General features: G+C 36.5%; 1 protein-coding gene across 2 annotated transcripts in view; it reads left to right on the forward strand.

Moving 5' to 3' along the window:
- Positions 1 to 22,860, forward strand: part of GBE1 (1,4-alpha-glucan branching enzyme 1) — a 255,028-nt gene that overhangs the window by 179,740 nt on the left and 52,428 nt on the right. For both annotated transcript variants that reach the window (XM_037525699.2, XM_054700702.1), the window contains exons 11-12: positions 3,204 to 3,314; positions 7,652 to 7,823. In XM_037525699.2, the coding sequence (XP_037381596.1) occupies positions 3,204 to 3,314; positions 7,652 to 7,823 (283 nt within the window). The remainder of the gene's footprint in view (positions 1 to 3,203; positions 3,315 to 7,651; positions 7,824 to 22,860) is intronic.

The raw sequence follows: 22,860 nt of genomic DNA on the forward strand, positions 1-22,860 counted from the left end.
GTGTATATGTACCACATCTTCTTGATCCAGTCATCTATTTTTGGGCATTTGGGTTGTTTCCAAAGCTTAGCTATTATAAACAGTGCTGCTATAAACATAGGGGTTCAGGTGCTCTTTGGAAATTGATGTTTCTGTGTCTTTTGGGTACATACGTAGGAGTGGAATTGCTGGATCATATGGAAGCTCGATGTTTAGTAGGTCAAGAAATCTCCACAAAGCTCTCCATAGTGGTTGGACCAGTTTGCACTCCCACCAACAGTGCAGGAGAGTTCCTTTTTCTCCACAACCTCACCAACATTTGTTGTTGCTAGTTTTTTTAATATGTGCCATTCTCACTGGTGTAAGATGGTATCTCATGGTAGTTTTGATTTGCATTTCCCTGATGACAAGTGATGTTGAACATTTTTTCATATGTCTGTTGGCCATTTGCATTTCCTCTTCAGAGAAGTTTCTTTTCAGCTCTTCTGCCCATTTTTTGACTGGAGTATTTTCGATTCCATTGGTCTGTGTGTCTGTTCTTGTTCCAATACCATGCATTTTTGATGATTATGGCTTTGTAGTATAGTTTGAAGTCTGGGAGTGTGATGCCTCCATTCCCTTCTTTTTTTTTCAGGAGAGCTTTGGCTATTCGGGGTTTTTGGTGATTCCATATGAATTTCATCAGTAATTGTAAAAAAAACTTTAACTCACTAAACATTATAGTACCTTGCCTGCTGAAGGTACTGTTCTACCTTCATACAAGTGGAAAAATATATGGTCCTATGTTTATGGTCTCACCATGTTAAATTCTAAGATTTTAAGTTCTTTGCATAGATAAAATTTTTGTTGTATGCAATTATTTAAAATCTTCCTGCATCGCCAAAATGGCATCCTTAGTTAATTAGATAGAAAAGAATGAAACTCACCAGTACTATTGAAACCAACGAGATCTGTACATTCTCCCACTTTATGTGGTGTTGTTACGATTTTATTTTAATCAGTCTAATAGGTATGTAGTGATGCCTCAATGCAGTTTCAATTTTCATTTCCTTAATGGTTTATGATGAAAAATGTCAATTTATGTATTTATACATCTTCCACATATCCTTTTAGGAAAATGTCTATTCATTCCTCTTCATTATTGTCTAGTCATTTATTCCTGTGGAGTTTTGAGAGTTCTTTATATAGTCTAGATTCAACTATTTTGTTGGCTATGGGACTGATAAATATTTTCTTCCAGTCTGTTGCTTGTGCTTGCATCCTTTTCATGTGGACTTTCACTGAACAAAAAGTCTATCTTTATTTTAAATTTGATAAAGGCCTACTTGGCAGGTTTTTTTTTTTTTTTTTTTTTTTTCCATTGTAGAGATCTCTCTTTGGGGTCAATTCCAAGAATTCTTTCACTCTCCTGTGTTTACTATTAAGCATTTTACAGTTTTCTATTTCAGTCCATTACTATTTTGAGTTAATTTGTGCAAATAGTATCACTTAAATCAAGATTTGATATTTTGTCAAAAATTGGGCACATTTCATGTCTATGATTAATTTCAAACTGTTAACACAAATTTAGTAGCTTAGTGACTTTAGCAGCTAAAAGCAATACACAAATTTATAATCATATAGCTCTTAAGAGTTCTATAAGTCACAAATCTCAAATAGGTTTTACTAGCTTAAAATGAAGGTCTGGCGAAGCAGCATTTCTTCAGGAGGCTCTAGTTTCCTTGCCTTTCTATCTTCTAAAGCCAGCAATACCTCTTGGCTCATGTGTGGCCCTTTCCTTTCTGTTCAAAGCCATCAGGGTAGCATTTTCAAATCTTTCTATAAATCTAACAAGTCATGTCTTCTTTTTAGAAAGTTCCCTGTAGTTACATTGGACCCATCAATTAAACATTTTGAAGTAAAATAATATTCCCATTTCAATGTGCTTAATTTCGTACACCTCTTAAGTCCTCCTTTCCATGTCAGAATATAGATTTTTTTAGGTATTGGGATGTGAACCTCTGTGGGTGGTCATTATTCTTCCTAACAGTGTGCCTTCTGGTGTTCAGTGATTCACACTGCCGTCTGGGGGATGGCTAAGCAAGTCTGACTTATGCTGCGAGAAAATCAGCAAAGAGTAAAAGCAGACTAGAACCCTTGTATCAAAAGCTGCATTATCTTTCTATTGCTGCATAGTAAATTACCACAAATGCAGCAATTTAAAACATAACTCAGTTTTATTTCACAGTTTTATCAGAGGGCATTTATCATATTTAAAGGTCTTACCCACATTTTGGGTGAAGAATGAGACAAAGGTATGAATACAGGGAACAAGACTCATGGGGCCATTTTAGAATTCTGCTTATCAGAGTACTGTTGATATTTTGGACAGAGAAATGTGCCAATGAAGTAAAAGGTTATTTTAGGACATGATTGAGGAGCACTGACTTTTATAGGACAGGCAGAAGGAAGAGCTTTTGCAGGATGCCTGGAGTACTAAGAAAGCAAGACAAAACTTAAGAGTCTCAAAGTGGTAAAAAAGGAAAGCATTTGATGGGAAGGGACGGTCAGAATTGTCCATATGTACAGCAAGTTCCCTAAGAAAGAGCAATTGTTCATCTAACAGATAATCATGTGGTTTCTTGGCAATGTCCAAGAATTGAAGAGGTGTTAACTGGCCAGAAACTAGATTGAAGAAAGAGTGGCAGTTGAGTAGAGACAAAAATTATGAGGTCTGTTAAGATAATTATTTCATGACAATTAGCCTTTAAACTTTGAAATGATAGATGTTGCAATTATAACTCTGAAAAAATGAAACAAAATACTATTCCTGTTAAAATATATTTTTTTTCAAACCTAAAATTGTACCAAGTATATCTCTATGTGGTGAACATTACAGAAAGACATTGTACAGTAACACTTTACTGCAGTCATTAATCAAAAGGTAGCAGTTGTCACAGGGAAAGAAATGGTTGCCAAAATCCTAATATGCAATGATCAAACCATTGGCACAAAGCAAAAAAAAAAAAAAAAAACAAAAAAAACACTCACACCACCACTGTCAATTGGACAATTAATATTAAAGTTGTGATTTCAGTAATATTTTAAACAAGAATATATTTGCAAAATGGGTGTGTTTTATCTGTGTCAAATAATTTGGATTAATATGATGTGTACCTTTAGATTGGAGATTTACCGTATGAATTATAACGGCTTATTAAAATTATTTTCACTCTTGCATCTAGCTAATTAAAGAATATAAAGATGAAGACTGGAATATGGGCAATATAGTGTACACACTCACAAACCGACGCTACCTTGAAAAGTGCATTGCTTATGCAGAGAGCCATGATCAGGTAAATGAATATGTGTCTTTATGTATAAATTCATTATTTCTTTCTTTTTCTCTTTCTCTCTCTTTAGCTCATTCTCTCTGTACTTATGAACTTAACTAAATACAAATTTCTATCGCTGAGTACAGTTAATATAACATATCTATGTCTTTCTATATAGATGTCTTTATGTGAAAATTACTCATACTAAAAAAAATTTTAAAATGATTTTGCAGACCTATAAATTCCAGCTTCAAAATGCCAAATTGTTATGAAAAGATTGTAAATGACAGTAGCAAGTGTTATCTTACATGTTTTCCTTTGTAGTAATGAGAGGGATATTGGTGCTTATCCAAGTTAATTTTAATTTCCATTGAGTTTTCTTTTTAGAGATTTTTTTTAATGCCTTTTGACAATCATTCTTCATTTATACTTCAATCACTGAAATCTCTTATTAATTGATTACCCTGACCCCAGTCCCTCTCAGCTTTAGTTCATCTTCTCTAATGCAGTGTGAGGTTATTTTCCAAACACCAAATCTTATTTTGTCAACCCGGGTCTTTTGGTTAAAGTTTCTCATTCTAGCTAGTCAGTGTACTGACCAAAGCCAAGATCTCCAAATTCTCTGATCAGTCCTCTAAACATTCTGTCCTTCAATACTATAAAATGCCTACCCTTTCCTGAAATAGGTTGCTGTCTTGGACTTTCTCATAGACACTTGAAGATGCCTGCTTCACCTGGAAAGTTCCAAAAAAAGATCTAATGCCTAACTCAGATGTCATGTTCTCCCTGAAATCTTCATCTTGTTGTACAGGAAGAAAATATTTTCTCCATTATTCAGGTTCTCAACATGTTTTAGGGAAAATTTTTGTTTTCCTTCCCTTTGTATTTTCAGCCTTATAACTGTTACTGCTTCTCATGGTCAGTCAGTAAACATGGAAAAGGGGAAAGGCCATTTATTTAAATCCACATTAATTGTCCTAAACAAAAATAAAAATGTATGCCTTATACAATAAAAATGAGGCAATAATTTTTTTGAAACTATTAGCAGTATACATGAAGAAAAGTGAAGCTCAAACAACAAGTGTCTCTTTTATTTCAGCAAAATTAGCCGTTTCACATAAACAGATATATTTTTTTTTTTTTGGTGGCTAGTCTAATTATTAAGAAAGTGTAAGTAGACCAGAGGTCAGCTACTAAGGATCATGGGCCAAATTCTACCTGCTGCCTGCTTTTGTAAAGTTAATTGGAACACAGCCATGCTCATTTATTTATGTACTGTCTGTGACTGCTTTTGACCCATAATGGTAGATTTTAGTAGTTGAGGTAGTGAAAGTGGCCCACTATGCTTAAAATATGCACTATTTGACCTTTTTAGAAAATTTACTGACTCACAAAGTAGATATATCCCTAATTTTGCATCTTCCAAATTAGAGCAGTGCTGTCTTTTCAATTAAAATAGGACAGAGTAGATTAAATACCTATGAAGAAAACAAAAGCAAAATATAATGAAACAAATAATATTAATTTAATGTTGGCGGAAATACACCCATACCAAGTACCTCATAATGTGAAAATGAGAATACTTACATAAATTATACCTTTCCATTGAAATATCATACAGGTTTAGTTCTTTTTAAGTTCTAATATGTTTATTTTAGATGAAGAAATGAAAGAATAAATGATTGGAATAAACAAATTAAAAATTGATAAATTACTTTCATAATTTTCCTCTCCCAAATGTACAGAAACATTATAGACTTGGCAAGAATTATGTACTACTCTAAAGTTTTAGGCAATTCAGCATACATATTATCAGGAATGTGCGAAAAAAAAAGGTACATGTATATTGAATCTTAATCCTGATCAAAATCATAACTATCTAAGTTTATGAGATGAAAAATGTAGAAATATACATCACAGTAAAAATTTAACAAAGTTAACAAGTTATCAAAATAACTTTTATGTATTTAAAAATATAAGGAGGGATTGGGGTCAAAATAAGGGGGTTGTAATTGTATGGGGAATATAAAAATAAAACTTAAATTAAAAAAATAAATAAAAATATAGAATAGAATCAGTGATTTCAGTAATAAACACAATTATAGATAAAAGTATAATTAAACAATTCAAAACAAGTGAAAAGGTAAAACTCTTTAAGAACTAGTGCTGTCTGGCCTCCCCGGTAGCGCAGCTGGTTGAGCACAGTGCTATTTAAGCTGTCCGAAGCCTTTGCAGCACTGGTTTGATTCCTGGCCTGCCACGGAGATTCCTTCATGGTGCAGCAGACCTCTCCTCTTGCCACTGCTGCTCCCCTCAGCAGTGCTTTCAGTCCGTCTTCCTGTTCTGCTTCCCACTCTGTCTCTGGTGAATCCTCTCACCCTCCTGCACGCTTCTGGCCTATACCCCAGCTATTGTATACATAAAAAAAAAATCTTAAAAAAAAAGAAAAGAAAAGAAATAGTGTTGCATAAAAATAATTTAATAAATATATGTATATTTTATATATATTGTTTTCAAACTTTTTTTTAGCAGTACAGTATTATTTTCAAACTAATCTTATTACGTCTGATCAAAGCTGCATTTATTGGTATATGTATTAGTCTGCTAGGATCACCACAATGAAATGTCATAGACCGTTTGGTTTAAACAGCAGAACTTTATTTCTCACAGTTTGGGAAGCTGCAAGTCCAAGGTTACGGTGTCAAGAATTTTAGTTTTTCTTGAGGGCTGTATTCTACCCTTGCAAATGACTGTCTGTTTCCTCAGTGGTCTTTTTTGTGTGCATACTCATTCCTGGTATTTATTTATTCCTATTCCTTTTCTTATGAGCACATCACTCATATTGAATTAGTTCCTTTCCCTTATGATCTCCTTCAAGCATGGCCACCTGTTTAAAGGTCTTCTCTCTGAATATAGTCATACTGGTTATTGGGACTTCAGTGTGTATTTGGGAGAGGAAAAAACACAACTTAATCTATAACAATATATGTTTGTTCTATATATTTATATTTAAAATATTTACTTATAAGTCAGAGATCAAATAGACTGCTTTGATAAAGCAAAAAAAAAAATTGAACACAGGCAAAGAAGTTGATAATTACCATCTAATGAAACTCTAAATAAAAATTTTGTGGTAGGAAACATATTCTGAGTTAATTCTTGCCCCTTAATATAATGACAAAACCACAGAATAAGCAAATATTTTTATAATGGAAGATATTTTTAAAGGTAATGTAAATAAAAATAGCAGAACAAATAGGTTATAAGTAAAAATATTTTTCAAAAAATGGAAATAATTATATTTGGATGATAAGAATATGGTTTAGTTTCTATTACATGTTTCACTATATATTATTTTCTGTCAGTGTACATTACTTTGTGTTAGTTGTTTTTAAACATGAATAATGCAGATTAGGAAACCTCTCTTCTGCTACTCTGGGTATTTCTGAATTACCTTCCATGCTTATCAATTATTATATTTTCCAATAGAACAAATTAATTTTAGTTTAAATAGCAAATACAAAAAGCAAGCAAATTTTACATTTTATGAAAATGTTATCAACTTGCTAAAGGGGAGAAGGGTTCATCGTAATATATTTACAGAGATGTACATACTGTACCTATACTCATATATAAATAATATGTATATAAATACATATACATGTGAATGATTTATAAAAACACTTCCATTTTTCCCAATCAAAATTGTGTAAGTATGCAAATGCTTATAAAAATCTACTTAGTAGTCTCAACGTTATAATAAATGTTTATTCCAAGTTTAGAAAATTGAAGCATCGGCCTAGGTATAAAAAATATTCTGCTACCTTATCATGATTTTTTTCAACAAGCACTTTAAAAAATAAAAATCATCGGTCCTCCCTGGTGGCGCAGGCGGTTGAGCACCGCGCTGTGAAGCTGTCCACAGCCTCTGCAGCAAAGGTTTGATCCCAGCTGGCCTGCAAGGGTCCCACATGGCAGGCAGACCTCTCCTGTCTCACCTGCTGCTCCCCTCAGCAGTGTATGTCGTCAGTCTGCCTGTTCTCTTCCCTGCTCTGTCTCCGGTGAATCTTCTCACCCTCTCGTGCATCTGGCTTGTACCCTGGTTCTTGTATAAAAATAAATAAATCTTTAAAAAAAATAAAAATCATCCCTGAAAACAGATACATTGTTCTCTAATATATTTTACCAGCATACCTTAGGCATAGAGAGTAATTGAAATTACTTAGAGGATAATTGAAATTGATATTAATTCTCATACATATGAATACTAATTCTCCTGGATTGTTTCCCATCTTGTGTAAGTTGCAACTGCTTGATACCTATTCTTTACATTTATCTCATGACTTTTATTTCTGTAGGCACTCGTTGGGGATAAAACATTGGCATTTTGGTTGATGGATGCTGAAATGTATACCCACATGAGTGTTCTGGCTCCTTTCACTCCAGTCATCGATCGTGGAATACAGCTTCACAAAATGATTCGACTTATTACTCATGCACTTGGTGGAGAAGGCTATCTCAATTTCATGGGTGAGTATGAGATGAACACATATCTACTCTGTATTCAAAACATTAAATTGATTTTACATATGAATAAGTTATGTAAAATATTTTGGTTTGACTGTTGAGTTTTATGATAGAAAATTTCAGTTCTCTTTCTTTAATACACTGTGATGTACAAACTGCACAACTATAATTAAATTACTGTAAGATTATTGTTATACCAATACGTGAAGCAAAGTTGTCTAATAGCTGGTATTCTATTTAATATTGTTGAGTGGGCTATATTTAAAACTTAGAATTATTTGGTGCTTAATCTTTCTGAATTTATTTTATGATACTAGCGTTTGCACAATAAACATAAGAAAGATATAATTGTCATGTCATAACATATTAAACACTTATTCCTGGTCTTAGTTGAGATAATTGTATACCAGTATATCTCTATTAAAAATGTGAAAATCAAGGCTTAGGATATTGTGAAGGGTAAAATATGTAATAATAGAAAAGTTATGAATATTTAAAGTCATCATTTCCTGAAGTTTTTTGATGGCGAAAAGGTAGGAATTGACCAGTTGAGTTTTCTGTTCTACTTGGTGAGCAGGAACCCTTTGAACATTTTAGTTTTAGGAAATTTTGTGCATTTTTAAGCTAGACTGGAAAATGCATGTGGGGGGACAGAATTATTTTTCTGCAATAAAAGCCTAGAGCTTCTGATTAAATCTTTTATCTCTGAAAGTTTTTTGTAAGCATCTCAGATTAAACTCTTGAAAGGTTCTGTTGTTGAAATACTTGGAGGATAGGAAGCCGAGAACAAGAAGTCATACACAAGATTTCACCTGTGCATCCTACACCTTTGGGTGTATTCCTTTCCTCACAGTATCACCAATTTGTTAATAAGCTTAACATGTCAAGAATTGACCTTCCTGACCTCTGATGCTGCAGTGTGTCAGCCAGGCACCAGGCCAGGTTTCCTGAGCAGCATATGCAGGCAATGAGTCCCTTAGCAAAAGCAGCCTCATTCCTTAAAAAACAGATGATCTGGGGCCTCCCTGGTGGTGGAAGGGGTTAAGTACTGCACTGTGAAGCAATCTGCAGCCTCTGCAGCCTCTGCAGCATGAGTAAATTCCCCAGCCAACCAGGGAGCAACCCACATGGCACAGCAGACCTCTCCTGACTCTCCCGCTGCTCCCCTCAGCAGTGTATGTCAGTCAGTCTGCCCATTCTGCTCCCCACTCTGTCTCTGGTGAATCCTCTCACCTCCACCCCACACCTCTGGCCTATACCCCAGATCATATATGCATAAATAAATAAATCTTTAAAAAAAACAACAAACAAAACATCTGATCCTGTCTTCCATGGTGGTGCAAGGGGTTAAGTCTCAGCACTATGAAGCTATGCACAGCAACTGCAGCACAGGTTCAATCCCTGGCCAGGGAGCTAACCTACAAGGCACAGCAGACCTCTCCTGATTCGCCTGCTGCTCCCCTCAGCAATGTATTTCAGTCAATCTGCCTGTTCTGCTCCCCACTCCATCTCTGGTGAATCCTCTCACCCTCGTACTGCTGGTCTACGCTCTAGCTCTTGTATGCATAAATAAATAAAAGAAATTTTTTAAAAATCTGATCATCCCTGATTCAGTGAGCATCATTCACAAATACTGTCATTTCAGTAAGGCCTTAGTTATACTATCAGTTTATTCAACTATATCAAAGATGATATCTTAGAACCTACACAAAAAGCATGTCTCCATGTAAAGTAAGAGGAACTTGGGAGTTAGTAGGAGACCTTTAAGTATTTTATTTCATTTACTAAATCATTTTATTAAATTATTACAATCTATAAGTAGCTCAGAAGAAAGTGAAAGGTTTTCCTTGTATATCTGGAAATAACTATTTCCAAAGTATACCATAAACTCATAAATTCTAGAAATCCTAACTCAGTCTGCTGCTTTAGCCTGTAGTTGTGTAAGCAATGTGAACTCAGACACCTATACCTAAGAATGGAAAGTGTAGTTTAGAGTACTGAGAAAGCCCTTTTCCAAAGACTGTCCTTTGTTAAGACAGTTCTAACCAGTAGCATGTAAACAGCCTCTTCAAGCATCACAATAAAAAACAAACAAAAAACTTCAATGGGGCCTCCTCTGGTGGTGCAGGCAGTTGAGTGCAGCACTGTGAAGGTGTCCACAGCCTCTGCATCGCGGGTTCGATTGCTGGGAAGATACCCATATGGTGCGGCAGACCTCTCCTGTCTTGCCTGCTGCTCCCCTCAGCAGTGTATTTCAGTCAGTCTGCCTGTTCTGTTCCCTGCTCTGTCTCTGGTGAATCCTCTCACACTCCCGCACATCTGGTCTGTACCCCAGTTGTTGTATGTGTGAATAAATAAATCTTTAAACAAAAAAAAAAACCTTCTATGACAGAGATCTAATACTCATGGTAGATTTAATATTGACAATTTTAAAGTAAGAAAAGTCTTATGAACATTTATAGTAAGAATTATTTCCTGAGTCTTACTCAAAAATGCCTTCCCTCAGGGCCACAATAGGTCATGAACAATTAAGGCATTGAAAATCTACAGGAACTTAATACTCTTTCTGGAATATATTAATATCACCTTAACTGTGTGTAGCGGCAGGAATGGATACAGTGCAGGTTTTCTACGATCCAGCAGACTGGGTAAAGGAGGAAAGAGTCCTGAAGCCCTCAGTGGCTTTTGCAGGCTTTTATTGGGATTTACCAGGTACATGAAAGGTAGGGGGGCCTGGGGGCCGGGAGGCTGGCAGGCCTCCCGGCCCCCAGCAAGTCTTCACTTTTTCTGGGCTCTCCGGCCTTCTCTCGCGTTCTCTCTGCTTTCCTGCGTCTCCTTCTCTCTCAGCTTCTGCTGGCGTCCCTGTGATGCTGCCCTTAAAAGTCCAGTCTTAGCCCAGGTAAATCCCATCTACATATGCCCACACCCCATTCCAGGCACCCGCCATCAGGCATACATTCGGGACCACAGGGTTCCGTCATCTATCCTAATGGCGGGAGGGCAGAAAAGCCTGATACTTTTTACCTTACCCTACACTGTGTATTTTCAACCTACAGCAGGCTAAGCATCTATTCTGTTTTGGACATTCTTCCCAGGAAACTTTAAATAGGAACAAAATAAATAAACATAATTATTTCTAGCATTTCTTCCAACTGTATGTATGGTATCAAGCAATTTTGAAGATTACCCTCATATAAGACTGAGGTTTTTGAAGTTTTATTCTTATTTTTTGCCCTTGATATATAGCTTCTAACATTTAACTCCAACATAACATCTGTTTTAAATTGCTTCTATCTTTATATCTTACTTAAATCTAGCATTTTTTTCTATTAATTTAAAAATAAAAATCTCCGAATAGCTCTGTAGTTCTGATTTTTTATGCTGTTTTATGAAATTTAATATTTCCCCTTGAGTTAACATGACTTTAAATATTTTACCGATGTTGTAACAATCATGTCAGTGACCTGCTTAACAGCTTCACTTACCAGTATGCTCCAGCTGACCCTAAGCCTGTTTGCATGGCATCCTGTGGATATCCCATTGATGGCTCTGCTCAGTCAAGCACGCCTTCTTACTATTCACTGAATGTACCATCCACCTTCCTCTCTGAACTCTGTACATTTTGCTATTCTTGTATCTTAGAACCATCCCATCCAAAAACCCCCTACCATACCTAACACAGATCTTCATCTACAAACCTAATTTGCTTCGAGAAGCATTTCCCAAAGCCTTAAACTACACTTTCCCTATTATGCATTTTTCGTATTACCAAATACTTACCTTTCATGACACTTAACAAAATTGCATTCGAAAAACTATTAAATATAGGACTCCCTTGGTAAATTTAAAAATCAGTGAAAATAGGGGTCATCTGTATCTTATTCTCTCCTATACCTCCAGGAACTAGTAGCAACTAGCATAGTAACTAGCACAACATGTTTTTAAAAACGAATATCAGACATCCACATACATACATAATATTGTAATATTTTTAGCTATAGTTCATTAGCTGCAATCACCAGTTGTAGTTTTAAGTAATTTTTGAAGTGGCATATAAGAAATTAATATTTAAAAAGATCAATTTAAGTGATTCTTTAGGACTAAGGGGCAACCTGGCTGTTTACTCATGTTTTAGGTATTTTTAAGCATGGTAGCTTTCTGAAAATTTATTTTTATTTTTCCTCCAGTAAAGAAGAGTGTGTTAAAACAACAACATATATATTTGCCAGGAATTTAGATATGTTTTCTATTTAAGGTCATTAAGATCAGTATTGATTTTCTCAGAATAATACCAGTTTGAGTGACTAATTTTGTTTTTTTCTTCTGTACACCTAATATTCAGTTTATTTTTTTTATTCTGATTTAACAGGGGAGTATTTGCTATGAAAGTGTTAATTTACTAGGGTATTTAATTGGTTCATTTAATTTATTTTTCTTGGGCCTCCCCTGGTGGCGCAGTGGTTGAGTGCTGGGCTGCGAGGCTGCCCGTAGTCTCTGCGGTGCCGGTTCGTTCCCAGGCCGCTGGCAAAGGTCCCACAAAAAAAATAATAATAAAAATTTATTTTTCTTATTGTATAAGCATGTGAAAGAAACATAAAGAAGAAGGGGACAGTGGTGGCTAAATTATATTCCTATTTATATATCACTTATTACAGGCAGATTATAGTAATGTAAGTTTTTAATAAAGGGAAATGTATATTGACTCAGCATTCAGTACTTTCTAAAATGCTTTCTTGGGCACTGTCTAATTTAATCCTTCATGTAATTTATTTCCTTTTTAAGTCCATGCCTTAGCTCAAAAAAATCTGAAACAAAAGTTAGAAGGTGCCAGGTATGTGGTGATGTTCCAAGTCCCTTTTTCATGTATCTGCAACTCAGAACATATGTGTCATGTTGTCCTACAAGAAAGTGACAACAGTGACTGTCTTTTACTTCTGATTTTGAATTTGAGGAAAAGAATTACATTTAGATCAAAACCTAGATTATCTCCCAAAGTACGGTTAATTTGTCTTAGGAAAAAGAGCGGAGTGGTTAAAATTATCTGAAAGGGAATACTTTTCTAGCTATGCGACCTGGTTAAATGTTGTACTCACTGCCTTCGTTTGCCCACTGACAAAACAGAGTAATGTAGCCTGTGTCTCATGAGGTGCAAGGGGGTGTTTTAGGTTGAAATAATTTAACATATATTAAAATCGCAGAATATTCCCAGGCACACAGTTCACATTTTAGTTATTTCATTAGCTGCATGAGTCCTGAACGGTGGTGTTGCAAGTCCATCTAACAGTGTTTCTTTGGAATCTTGTTTGTTGAGACATCATTTAATACAAAATTTCTTAAAAAGCTTAACTCATTTCCCCCTTAAAACATCAATAAAAATAACAATTCTTTATTAAAAATTCGAATGACATTTTTTTCAGTTGATACGTAGACAATTAAGTCAATTCTGCAATCAGTCTCACCTAAGACTAAATACTACTTTTTGTTGTTATTGCTTGTAATTCATAATGATGTCTGCTGAGCGTTGCTACTTTACTTCACTTTATAACTGGGAAGGTCTGAGGGTTGTATTAACTAGTTTTCATTTTTGGGATATGGCAATGCCATATTAATGAGTTAACATTTATTATCAATCATTTATGTGGTTTCTATGTGAGAATGTGTGTGAGCACCGGATACAGTTAATATTTTTCAGGCATACCTGTGCACAGAATTTTTACATTCATACACAGAGAGAAGGCAAATTGATGTAAGGCAAGTTTAATTTAAAAAAGTTAGTGAATTTGAGATATCTATAAATTTAATATATTCATAACATTCCAGAATGTGTTTTAACACAATTTATAAAATTCCTTCATGCATTAGACATTTATATGTATCTGCTCTATAGCAGATATTGCTAGGTGGTGAATATTCACAGGTGAAAAATAGTTCTTGTCCTCAAGGTCTCACAACCCAAAAGGGAAAACAGACAAGTAGAGCAGACAACTATCTTTATACTAGTCCATGCACCAGATACATTGATAAGGAAAGCAGAAAATGTCATGTAAATAGAAGGAAACTCAGTTAGGAGATTATTAGTGGAATCTGAGTGGATTCAGGGAGGTAAGCTTAGAGTGGAAGGGAACAAGAAAGCCATGCAGTGAAATCAGTAAAAACTTAACTAGGAATAGGACTGAAGCAATGGGATGAGATTAAAGTTAGCTGAGGGTATTAAACTTTAAATAGATTAAGAAAAAACTGAGCCCAAGGAAATCAATTCAGAGCTCATACATTAATTGGTAAGTTTAGTGAAAAAAAAAATGTGCTTTTCAACAGACATGAAAAAATGCTCATCATCACTTATCAGGGAAATGCAAATCAAATCAAAACCACATTGAGATACCGCCTCAGACCTGTGAGAGCTGCCTGTATCACAAAACCCACAAACAGTAAGTGCTGTTGAGGGTGTTAGGGTAAAGGAACCCTATGTCACTGTGGTTGATTTTTACAAAAAACTAATTTTTTAGAATGTTCTTTGTAACCCTGTCCTCAACTGGGCAGTGGTAAGGAGAAGATACACTGGACAACTAACTCCACATATTTTCTTCATATAATCAAGTGTGTTACCCTATATCTTTAAGAAAATATTTTAAAAATGGTATTTAGATTTTTTTTTTTTTTTTTTTTTTTTAGTTGAGACTGCAGTGTTGCTTTTTTGGTTTTTGTTTTTTTTTAAATCATTTTTATTAGTGAGGTAACACTGTTTTACAATACTGAATATGATTTAGGGAAATAGGTTCACACCTCCTCAGTTTTGTATTGCCACACCACACCCCCCACCAAAGCATCTTTATTGTTTTACCATCGACCATTGTTCCCTCCCCCACTTTATCAGACAGCCGTCTTTTAATTGAGAACTTACTGCCAGTTTTGTTACAAAGGAAGATGTTTTGTTTTCACCCCTGATTTGTCTTCATCTTCTTCAGTTTCATCATACATAGATATTTAAATGCAGAGTAACCTGAATAACTTTCAGTACTGTTATGTTCATATTCTACTTGTTTATAAAGTCTTTGAACTGAAGTAAGAAATGTTCTTACAGTTGAAGCTTTGCTCTCTCTATAGTCACTTTCTCTTTCCTCTTAGGGATTATAGTGTTATGGAGGAGCATTTTCTAAATTAGTACACCTTCTTCTGATTTGAAATTTTAATGCTCCATGTAACTCTCCTGATACATCTCAAAACATAAATGATTCAAATATCTCATTTTAAAAAATACTGAACTAGCAAAGTTAAATCAACAAAAACTAGCCATATTTCATGACTATAATATAGCACAGTAATTCAGAAAACAGAAACTCATGTTGTAATCATAAAACACATATTGCCCATGACATAGATATAAATGCATAAACTGAAATGTCAGAAGTTATCTGGAATCAGCTGAATTTATTGACATAATTTCTCATTACTTCCTTCCTTCATTTGTTCAAGTTAAACCCATTGTTCCCAGTACCAATGTCTCCCATTTTCACTGGAGAAAATTTTAAAAAGAGGAAAAATTTTTTAAAAGGTATTCTAGAAGTTATATGTGCTTATAATTTTAAGGGTATGAAATGAGGACAGATTTCTGTATTCTCAGTCTCTCCTCCCATCTTTCCACCTTGAATTTACCTCTTTCTTTCTTCTATTTTATTTACTTCAGAGTAATATGTTATTTTTTCCTGATAAGGAAAACTTGAGATTCTGAATGTGTACAACATGATTGGGGCATATTTTGAACACGTTTCCATCTGGTAACTTTCTGCAGTTTTACTTTGTATGAACCCTGTCATCTTTATTTTCTCCCATTTCAGAGTTGAGGATATCATGCATGTTTGGAAAATCATGTCATCTCGCTCATAATTTATTTATTTATTTTTTATAGATTTTATTTATTTATTTATTTATTTGTTTGTTTGTTTGTTTGTTTATTTATTTATTTATTTATACAAGCACTGGGTACAGTCAGAAGCGCGGGAGGGTGAGAGAATTCACCAGAGCCAGAGCGGGGAGCAGAGCAGGCAGAAGGACCGAAGTACACTGGTGAGGGGAGCAGCGGGCGGCAGGAGAGGTCTGCGCGCCATGCGGGACCCTCCTCCTGTGGCCGGGGAGCAACCGGGGATCGAACCGGCGCTGCAGAGACTGCGGTCAGCTTCGCAACCCAGCGCTTAACCGGGGAGGCCCCTCGCTCATAATTTATGGGAGGAATCCGTGTAATTTTCATGGAACAGGCACAGCCTAGGAATCCATAGACTAGTTTTCTGTTCTGACTCTGAGCTGAAGCTCAGGATTTAGAACAAGCTGGGTACATTCTCTATAAGGTCAATAACTGTAACATTAGTCAATTATGTATTTTTAAGATGTCTTTCCTTTTCTTCCAGCTTTGTTAAGATATAATAGAGATAATACAGATTTCTTTTTGATTTAATACTTTTGTTACCCAGATTAAATGAAATTTAGGACTATAAACAAACTACCTAGTGATGAAACATATATTTTAGCCTGAAAGTTGATACTGTTTTTGGCTTTGTATCAAATAAATGAGCCCCCAAAATAGCAATTATTTTCCTTATAGGAATTGTTGTAATAAACTTAATTTTTTAGAGCACTTTTGGGTTCCTAGGAAAATTGAATAGGAGATACAGGTATTTCCCATATCCCTCTTGCCTCCACATATGCACAGCTTCCTCTACTGTCAACATCCCACACTAGAGTTATAAATTTGTTACCAATTGGTGAATCTATAATGACAAGTCTTCTTCACTTAAAGCGTATACTTTACACTAGGGTTCATTCTTCATATTGTATATTCTGTGGGTTTAGATAACTATGTATTAACATGTATCCACCATCATAGTATCACATAGGATAGTTTCAATTCTTTAGGACATATTGGCATTTAGATAAGGCCTATTCAAAGAGGGTGATTCTGTGGTGGGGAATGGCTTTGAAAGTATGAAAAACAACTGATAAGGTAGAAAATTAATGAATCACTGGTTCTTCAATTTCTCTACACATTGAAATGACATGGAGAGTTTTTAAAAAGTATTAGTTATTGTGACTGATGTGGCCTGCGTTCTGAAATTTTAGATTCCCAGATAATTCTAAGGCAAGGAAGTGAAAAGAGAATTCCAAATGGGTATGAGAGACATAGGAATCTTCTCTGGTTATCGAACAGACATCATAGAGAAATCACAGAGATATAGGAGGAGAAGAGTGGAAGATGGACCAGATTGTGATTTGTCCTGAGTCCAGTTGTCCATGAGGCTGAACATGGATGTCCCTAACAGATAAAAAATATGAATGGGGCTGCTTCTGAAATTTTTCTGGTTGGTATTGAGAAGGCTTTATCAACAAATAAATAAAAATCAAAAGAAGTCTTTTTTGGTTTTCATTAGTTTTTTTATTTATAAGCAAACTAAAATCATGACAATAGAGAACAAATTATTTTTTAGTTCATAACATTGGTCATCTGGTATGTGTACATATGTTTTTTTGCTGCTTTCTTGTTTAGGAATCTCATTACCATGATGTTATTCTAGTTTCTATAATGAGTGATACCTGTGGAGAAAGAAGCATAATTACAAACTGGCAATTTTCTCTCTCAGCAGTGTTATGAATTTTCCATTACTAAATTTGAAGAATTTTCTCAATATGATTATGTTGTATTTTGACATTTGAAATTCTGTGGAATATTCTTTAATGAAAATGTTACATTCTCCCTAAAGCCACAGGGAAACTTGGATAGATTTGGTCCGAAGTGTCAGTCTGTTTAGTGATAGCTACTTTATACTTTTGTGTAAAATGTGTGATCTTACTTCAAATCTCCCATCTGTGGTTGTTTGGGGTCTGACTTGTAAAATCTTTTTTCTGATAGATAGGAATACAATAAAAATTTAAATGTCTTCCTGCTAAGTGCTGGAATTGAAGCAGTTATAGGAAGACAAAATACACTCTCCTGAACAGTAGGAGTGCTAATTTTTGGCATTTTCTCTTAGCTTGTTGAGGCAAGCTTACTGAACATAACATGACTAGTAGAAGTCTATAAAACTGAGCTGTGAAAAACTGCAGAATTCTCAATGTGAGCAGTTGTAAATGGCTTGAAGCCTTGTTAAAATGCTCAGACACAAATAGCATATATTTTAAATGGCACAGACTTAAAAGTAATGTCCCTGATTTGATTTGCAGCACACTGATAACCAATTCCAGCTGGCATTTAGTGACAGCCAGTACGATGCTGTGCTAACAGTTAAGGAAGCACTGCTATAATCACCTGGGACCTTCAAAATACTAAAGCCTCTACCCCACCCAACCATGGAAGCCAGAGTCATTGAGCAGGATGCTCTGGCAGTAGGACTTAAAATTTTCACCAAACAACTTTATTTGGTGGAGATGCAATCTAGAGAATTCTCTGAGGAGGGAAATGCAGACATAAAGGTTGGACCAGAGATGGATCCAGACTGTTGGAATCACTGAAAGTTAGCTGAGGGCATGCATCGTGCATCTCCCTTGCCCCACTGATTTAAATGTTCTCATCAGTACTAGGACTGTTCTTTCTGCCAAGTTAATTTTCACAAAAGAATCTCAAATCCTTGTTGATGAGCATAACCTGGGAGCAGAGTCACCTTAGAGAAACTGTGTCTTAAACTGTCGAATAATATTTCTTTTTTTTTTTTTAAAGATTTATTTATTTATACAAGCACTGGGTACAGTCAGAAGCACGGGAAGGTGAGAGAATTCAACAGAGCCAGAGGGGAGAGCAGAGCAGGCAGACTGATGAAGTAGACTGCTGAGAGGAGCAGCGGGTGGCAGGAGAGGTCTGCGCGCCATGTGGGACCCTCGAACCGGTGCTGCAGAGACTGTGTGCAGCTTCGCAGCCCAGCACTCAACCGCTGCGCCACCGGGGAGGCCCTGTCAAATAATATTTCTTTTTTTTTTAAAGATTTATTTATTTATACAAGAACAAGGGTATAGGCCAGATGTGCAGGAGGGTGAGAGGATTCACCAGAGACAGAGCAGGGAGCGGAACAGGCAGACTAACTGAAATACACTGCCGAGGGGAGCAATGGGCTGAAGCAGCAGGCGAGACAGGAGAGGTCTGCTTTGCCATGTGGGATTCTTGCTGGCCTGCTGGGATCGAACCCGCGCTGCAGAGGCTGTGGACAGCTTCACAGTGTGGCGCTCAGCCGCCTGCGCCACCAGGGAGGCCCTGTTGAATAATATTTCTGATATAACATCCACATTTTTCTCGATTCCACTCACTTTGAACAAATTAAATACATCAAACCCCTTACAAATAGGAAAAGGTCTACTAATAATATAAATAAAATGTTATGAGTAAAAAGGAATCAGCTGAACCTATATGTACTTAATTTTTTTAAAGATTTATTTATTTATGCATGCAAGGACTGTGGTACAGGCCAGAGGTGTGGGGGGTGAGAGGATTCACGAGAGACAAAGTGGGGAACATAGCAGACAGATTGACTGAAATGCACTGCTGAGGGGAGCAGCGGGCAAATCAGGAAAGGTCTGTTGCTCCATGTAGGTAGCTCCCTGGCCAGGGATCAAACTCATGCTGCAGTGACTGCGGAGAGCTTCATGGGTTGCATCTTAACCCCTTGCACCACCAGGGAGGCCCATGTACTTAAATCTTGCTGCCTTGGTCGCAGAGTAGAATACCCTGATGGGTCCTGGTTACCCATGGGTGTGGTGTTAGTGACTCCTGAATTACTACTCAGCTGGCCTAATCTTTTGAAGTTTCAAAAGAGAGTTAGGATGAGACCCATTGCAGTTCCTCATTCTTTATCCAAGCAAGGTCTACTGCTCTCTGGTTCTTTGCCTCTAAACCTATTACATCCAAAATAGGATCTTTTCTCTCTGGTTTATTTCTGTAAAACCCCATTGAGGGAGTGGTGATATTTTTCATTACCATTGCTTCAATCATTTATTTTCATTAGAGAGACTTATTGGGAAAATAAAATGTTTTTTCTATGCAGAACATGCTAACCAGCGTAGTGTCATTCTTTATATGCTATGGATTTTAAAGCAAAATCTAGCATAGAATGGTGAACTTTCTTATAGATAAGGGATAATTTTCATGCATGGGAAGCCACTTATTTTTATTTCAATCCTATCTTCTTAAGGTAAGAGAATCACAAATAGAAATTTCAACTTGAAGGCTGCATAGCAGATTTTCTAATCTAGCAAAATAATAAATTAGGCCTAGATAAATTCTGGTGAAGAATATAGTTGTTCCTAAAATTAATATTGTCATTCTTTATTCTTCGGTTACTACACACACACACATATACACAGAGAGAGACTAAATAATGTGTATATATCTACATACTGTGTGCATATATAATGTGTAGTTTTAATATCATATGACACATGCTATTATGTATACCACTGGATGGATTCATTATTTACATAGACTCAGATTAGAAGACCCATCATGTATAATACTCTCCAGCTCCATTGCTGAGTTATGTACATGGTTGCATGTGCAGAATGGAGGCAATACATACCTTTGCATTACTTAGAAATACAGGAATATCATCACATTTCTTTTAATCACTTTATTGTATAACATTTTGGAAAAACTCTAACGCCTGACTTCCTAGCCATGAACCTCAGTGTTCCACAGAAGATCCTTCTAGGAGCCTCCCTGGTGGCCTAGGGGTTAAGTCTCAGTGCTTTCCCCTCTATGGCCTGAGCTCGATCCCCAGCCAGGGAGCTAACCCTCGTATGGCTTAGAGGACCTAACCTGTCTCACCTGCTGCCTGCTGCTCCCCTCAGCAGTGTATTTCAGTAAATGTGCCTGTTCTGCTCCCCACTCTGTCTCTGGTGAATCCTCTCACCCCCGTCACCTCAGGCCTACAACCCAGTTCTTCTATATGCACACACCAAAAAACAAAAAAATCCTTCTATATAGGGAGTCAGTTAGGTGAAGACCTCCCTCTATTAAGCCTCTCATCCTCCTAAGGAGAGCAAAAGAGAATGCTGTCCTAGGACATAGTATTAGTTTTCTTAACACTTCACAAAATTTCTGCAGTGGTGTTAAGCACTTGAATCATTCCTCACCTTCACTAATTCTCTCATCCCCAGTTTACTACATGGTAAGTTTTGTTATTTGTTGCACAGCCCCTCAGACTTTTCCATAGATTTCTACTAGTAACCATGAAATACACACATCCTCCTTTCAAAAAGAATTCATCCAAGTTTATTTTTGCTCAAACACTGAATGCCAGGCTCTGCCAGTATTATTCAAGCAAGCTGTAAAGATACTTACAACCATAGGATGCAAAACGTGATTGATTATATTTTGCCAGAGCCGCTGAGCTGTGTGGTTGTTATCTCTTAGAACATTGTGGTGAGTGCTCTGCAAGCAATCTGTTCTGGCAACTTTTCTTCTGAGAAACTAGTCAACAGTAAACTAGGAATTTAGGGGAATGTCTCTGTATCTTAAACTTTAGATGATTATCTTTACCTCTCCATCTCTTCAGCACCACCCCCAACCCCCACCCCCCAAAAAAAATCAAAGCAGGAATGTGAACTATTCACACTAATTTTAATTAATAGAGAGATATTTTATAGGTTCCTTGGAAAATGGGGAGAGGGGAAGGGGGGGAGAGAGAGAGAGAGAAAGAGAGAGAGAGAGAGAGAGAGAGAGAGAGATCCTTTCTAACTAGGCAGTTTTCTCATTGGCCATGTATTTTCCTTGAGGGGTTGGGAGGATACAGATTTATTTGAATGACTTGTTTTAATTTGACAGTCTGAGTATGCTATTCTAAAAATAACTACAATATCTTAAACATTTACATGAAGAATAGGAAAGTTTGGTTGACTTGTTCAGAATAATATAAGAGCCAGAATCTGAACCTAACTCTGCCTTCAAAACATGGACTAGCTAGTATGAGCAAATACTATTATTTACTTGTAATGAATGCTAAGACGGGCAGTGGTGTGGGCAGAAATCTAAGTATAGACATCCATCTAGAAGAGGCAAGTCAAAGAGGAAAACTGAAGACCAAAATTCAAATTGTGTCGTAACCTGTGAAGCAAATCAAGGGAGAAAGTAACTTATTTCAGATTTCAGCCACTCTTTGAAATTACTTGTGGACCTCCCTGGTGGCTCACGGGGTTAAGTCTCAGCACTAAGAAGCTTTAGCAGCCACTGCAGCATGAGTTCCAGTTCGATCCCCAGCCTGGGAACTGACCCACATGGCACAGCAGTCCTCGCCTGTCTCACCCACTGCTCCCCTCAGCAGTTTATTTCAGTCGGTCTGCCTGTTCTGCTCCCCACTCTCTCTGGTCAATCCTCTCACCACCACTACCACCACCCTGCACCTCTGGCCTACACCCCAGCTCTTGTATACATAAATAAAGAAATATTTAAAAAAAAAAAAAAGAAATTACTTGTTAGTCTCCTTTGCTAATTTCATTCCACAGTGATTTAATATCTACTGCTGGGTCAGACACTGCTCCAGAACCTGGGTTACAAAAGAAAAAAGAAAAGACCCAGCTCTCAATTCTGTGATAGCTTGCATGCTTTGAGTGGCAGTCCATAAAGTCTTCTGTCCAGGCAGGAGTTTGGTAAAACCACACAGATATGTGTTAGGTCATAATTGTTACCATCAAGATCTGCATAGAGCAGTGTGTGTACTGGAAGGAATGCTGAACTGATGCTCAAGGGAGGAATGAGTGAGGCATCAGGAAGGGTTTACTGTGGAAGAAGGATTTAGGTTTCAAGCATCCCTTTGCCCTGTGAAAAGCATCCATTGGAATGGTGACTACGTAAAACTAAGAAGCTGAGACAGAATGAGAGACACATTAATTTAAGACATGAATGATGTGAGAGAAGGCAGAAGATAGAAGCATAGGCCAGGTCATAGTGAGCTATTGAAGGGTTTTACAGGAGATTGACATAGTCAGATCCAAAGTTTAGATATGTTACTTAACTAAAAATGTGAAAGATGGATTTGAGGGGGCAAGAGCTTTAAACTAAATATAGCACTGC

This window comes from Talpa occidentalis, unplaced genomic scaffold, assembly GCF_014898055.3.
Source record: "Talpa occidentalis isolate TD23 unplaced genomic scaffold, MPIMG_talOcc4v2.1 talOcc4.4, whole genome shotgun sequence".
Classification (NCBI taxonomy): Eukaryota; Metazoa; Chordata; class Mammalia; order Eulipotyphla; family Talpidae; genus Talpa; species Talpa occidentalis.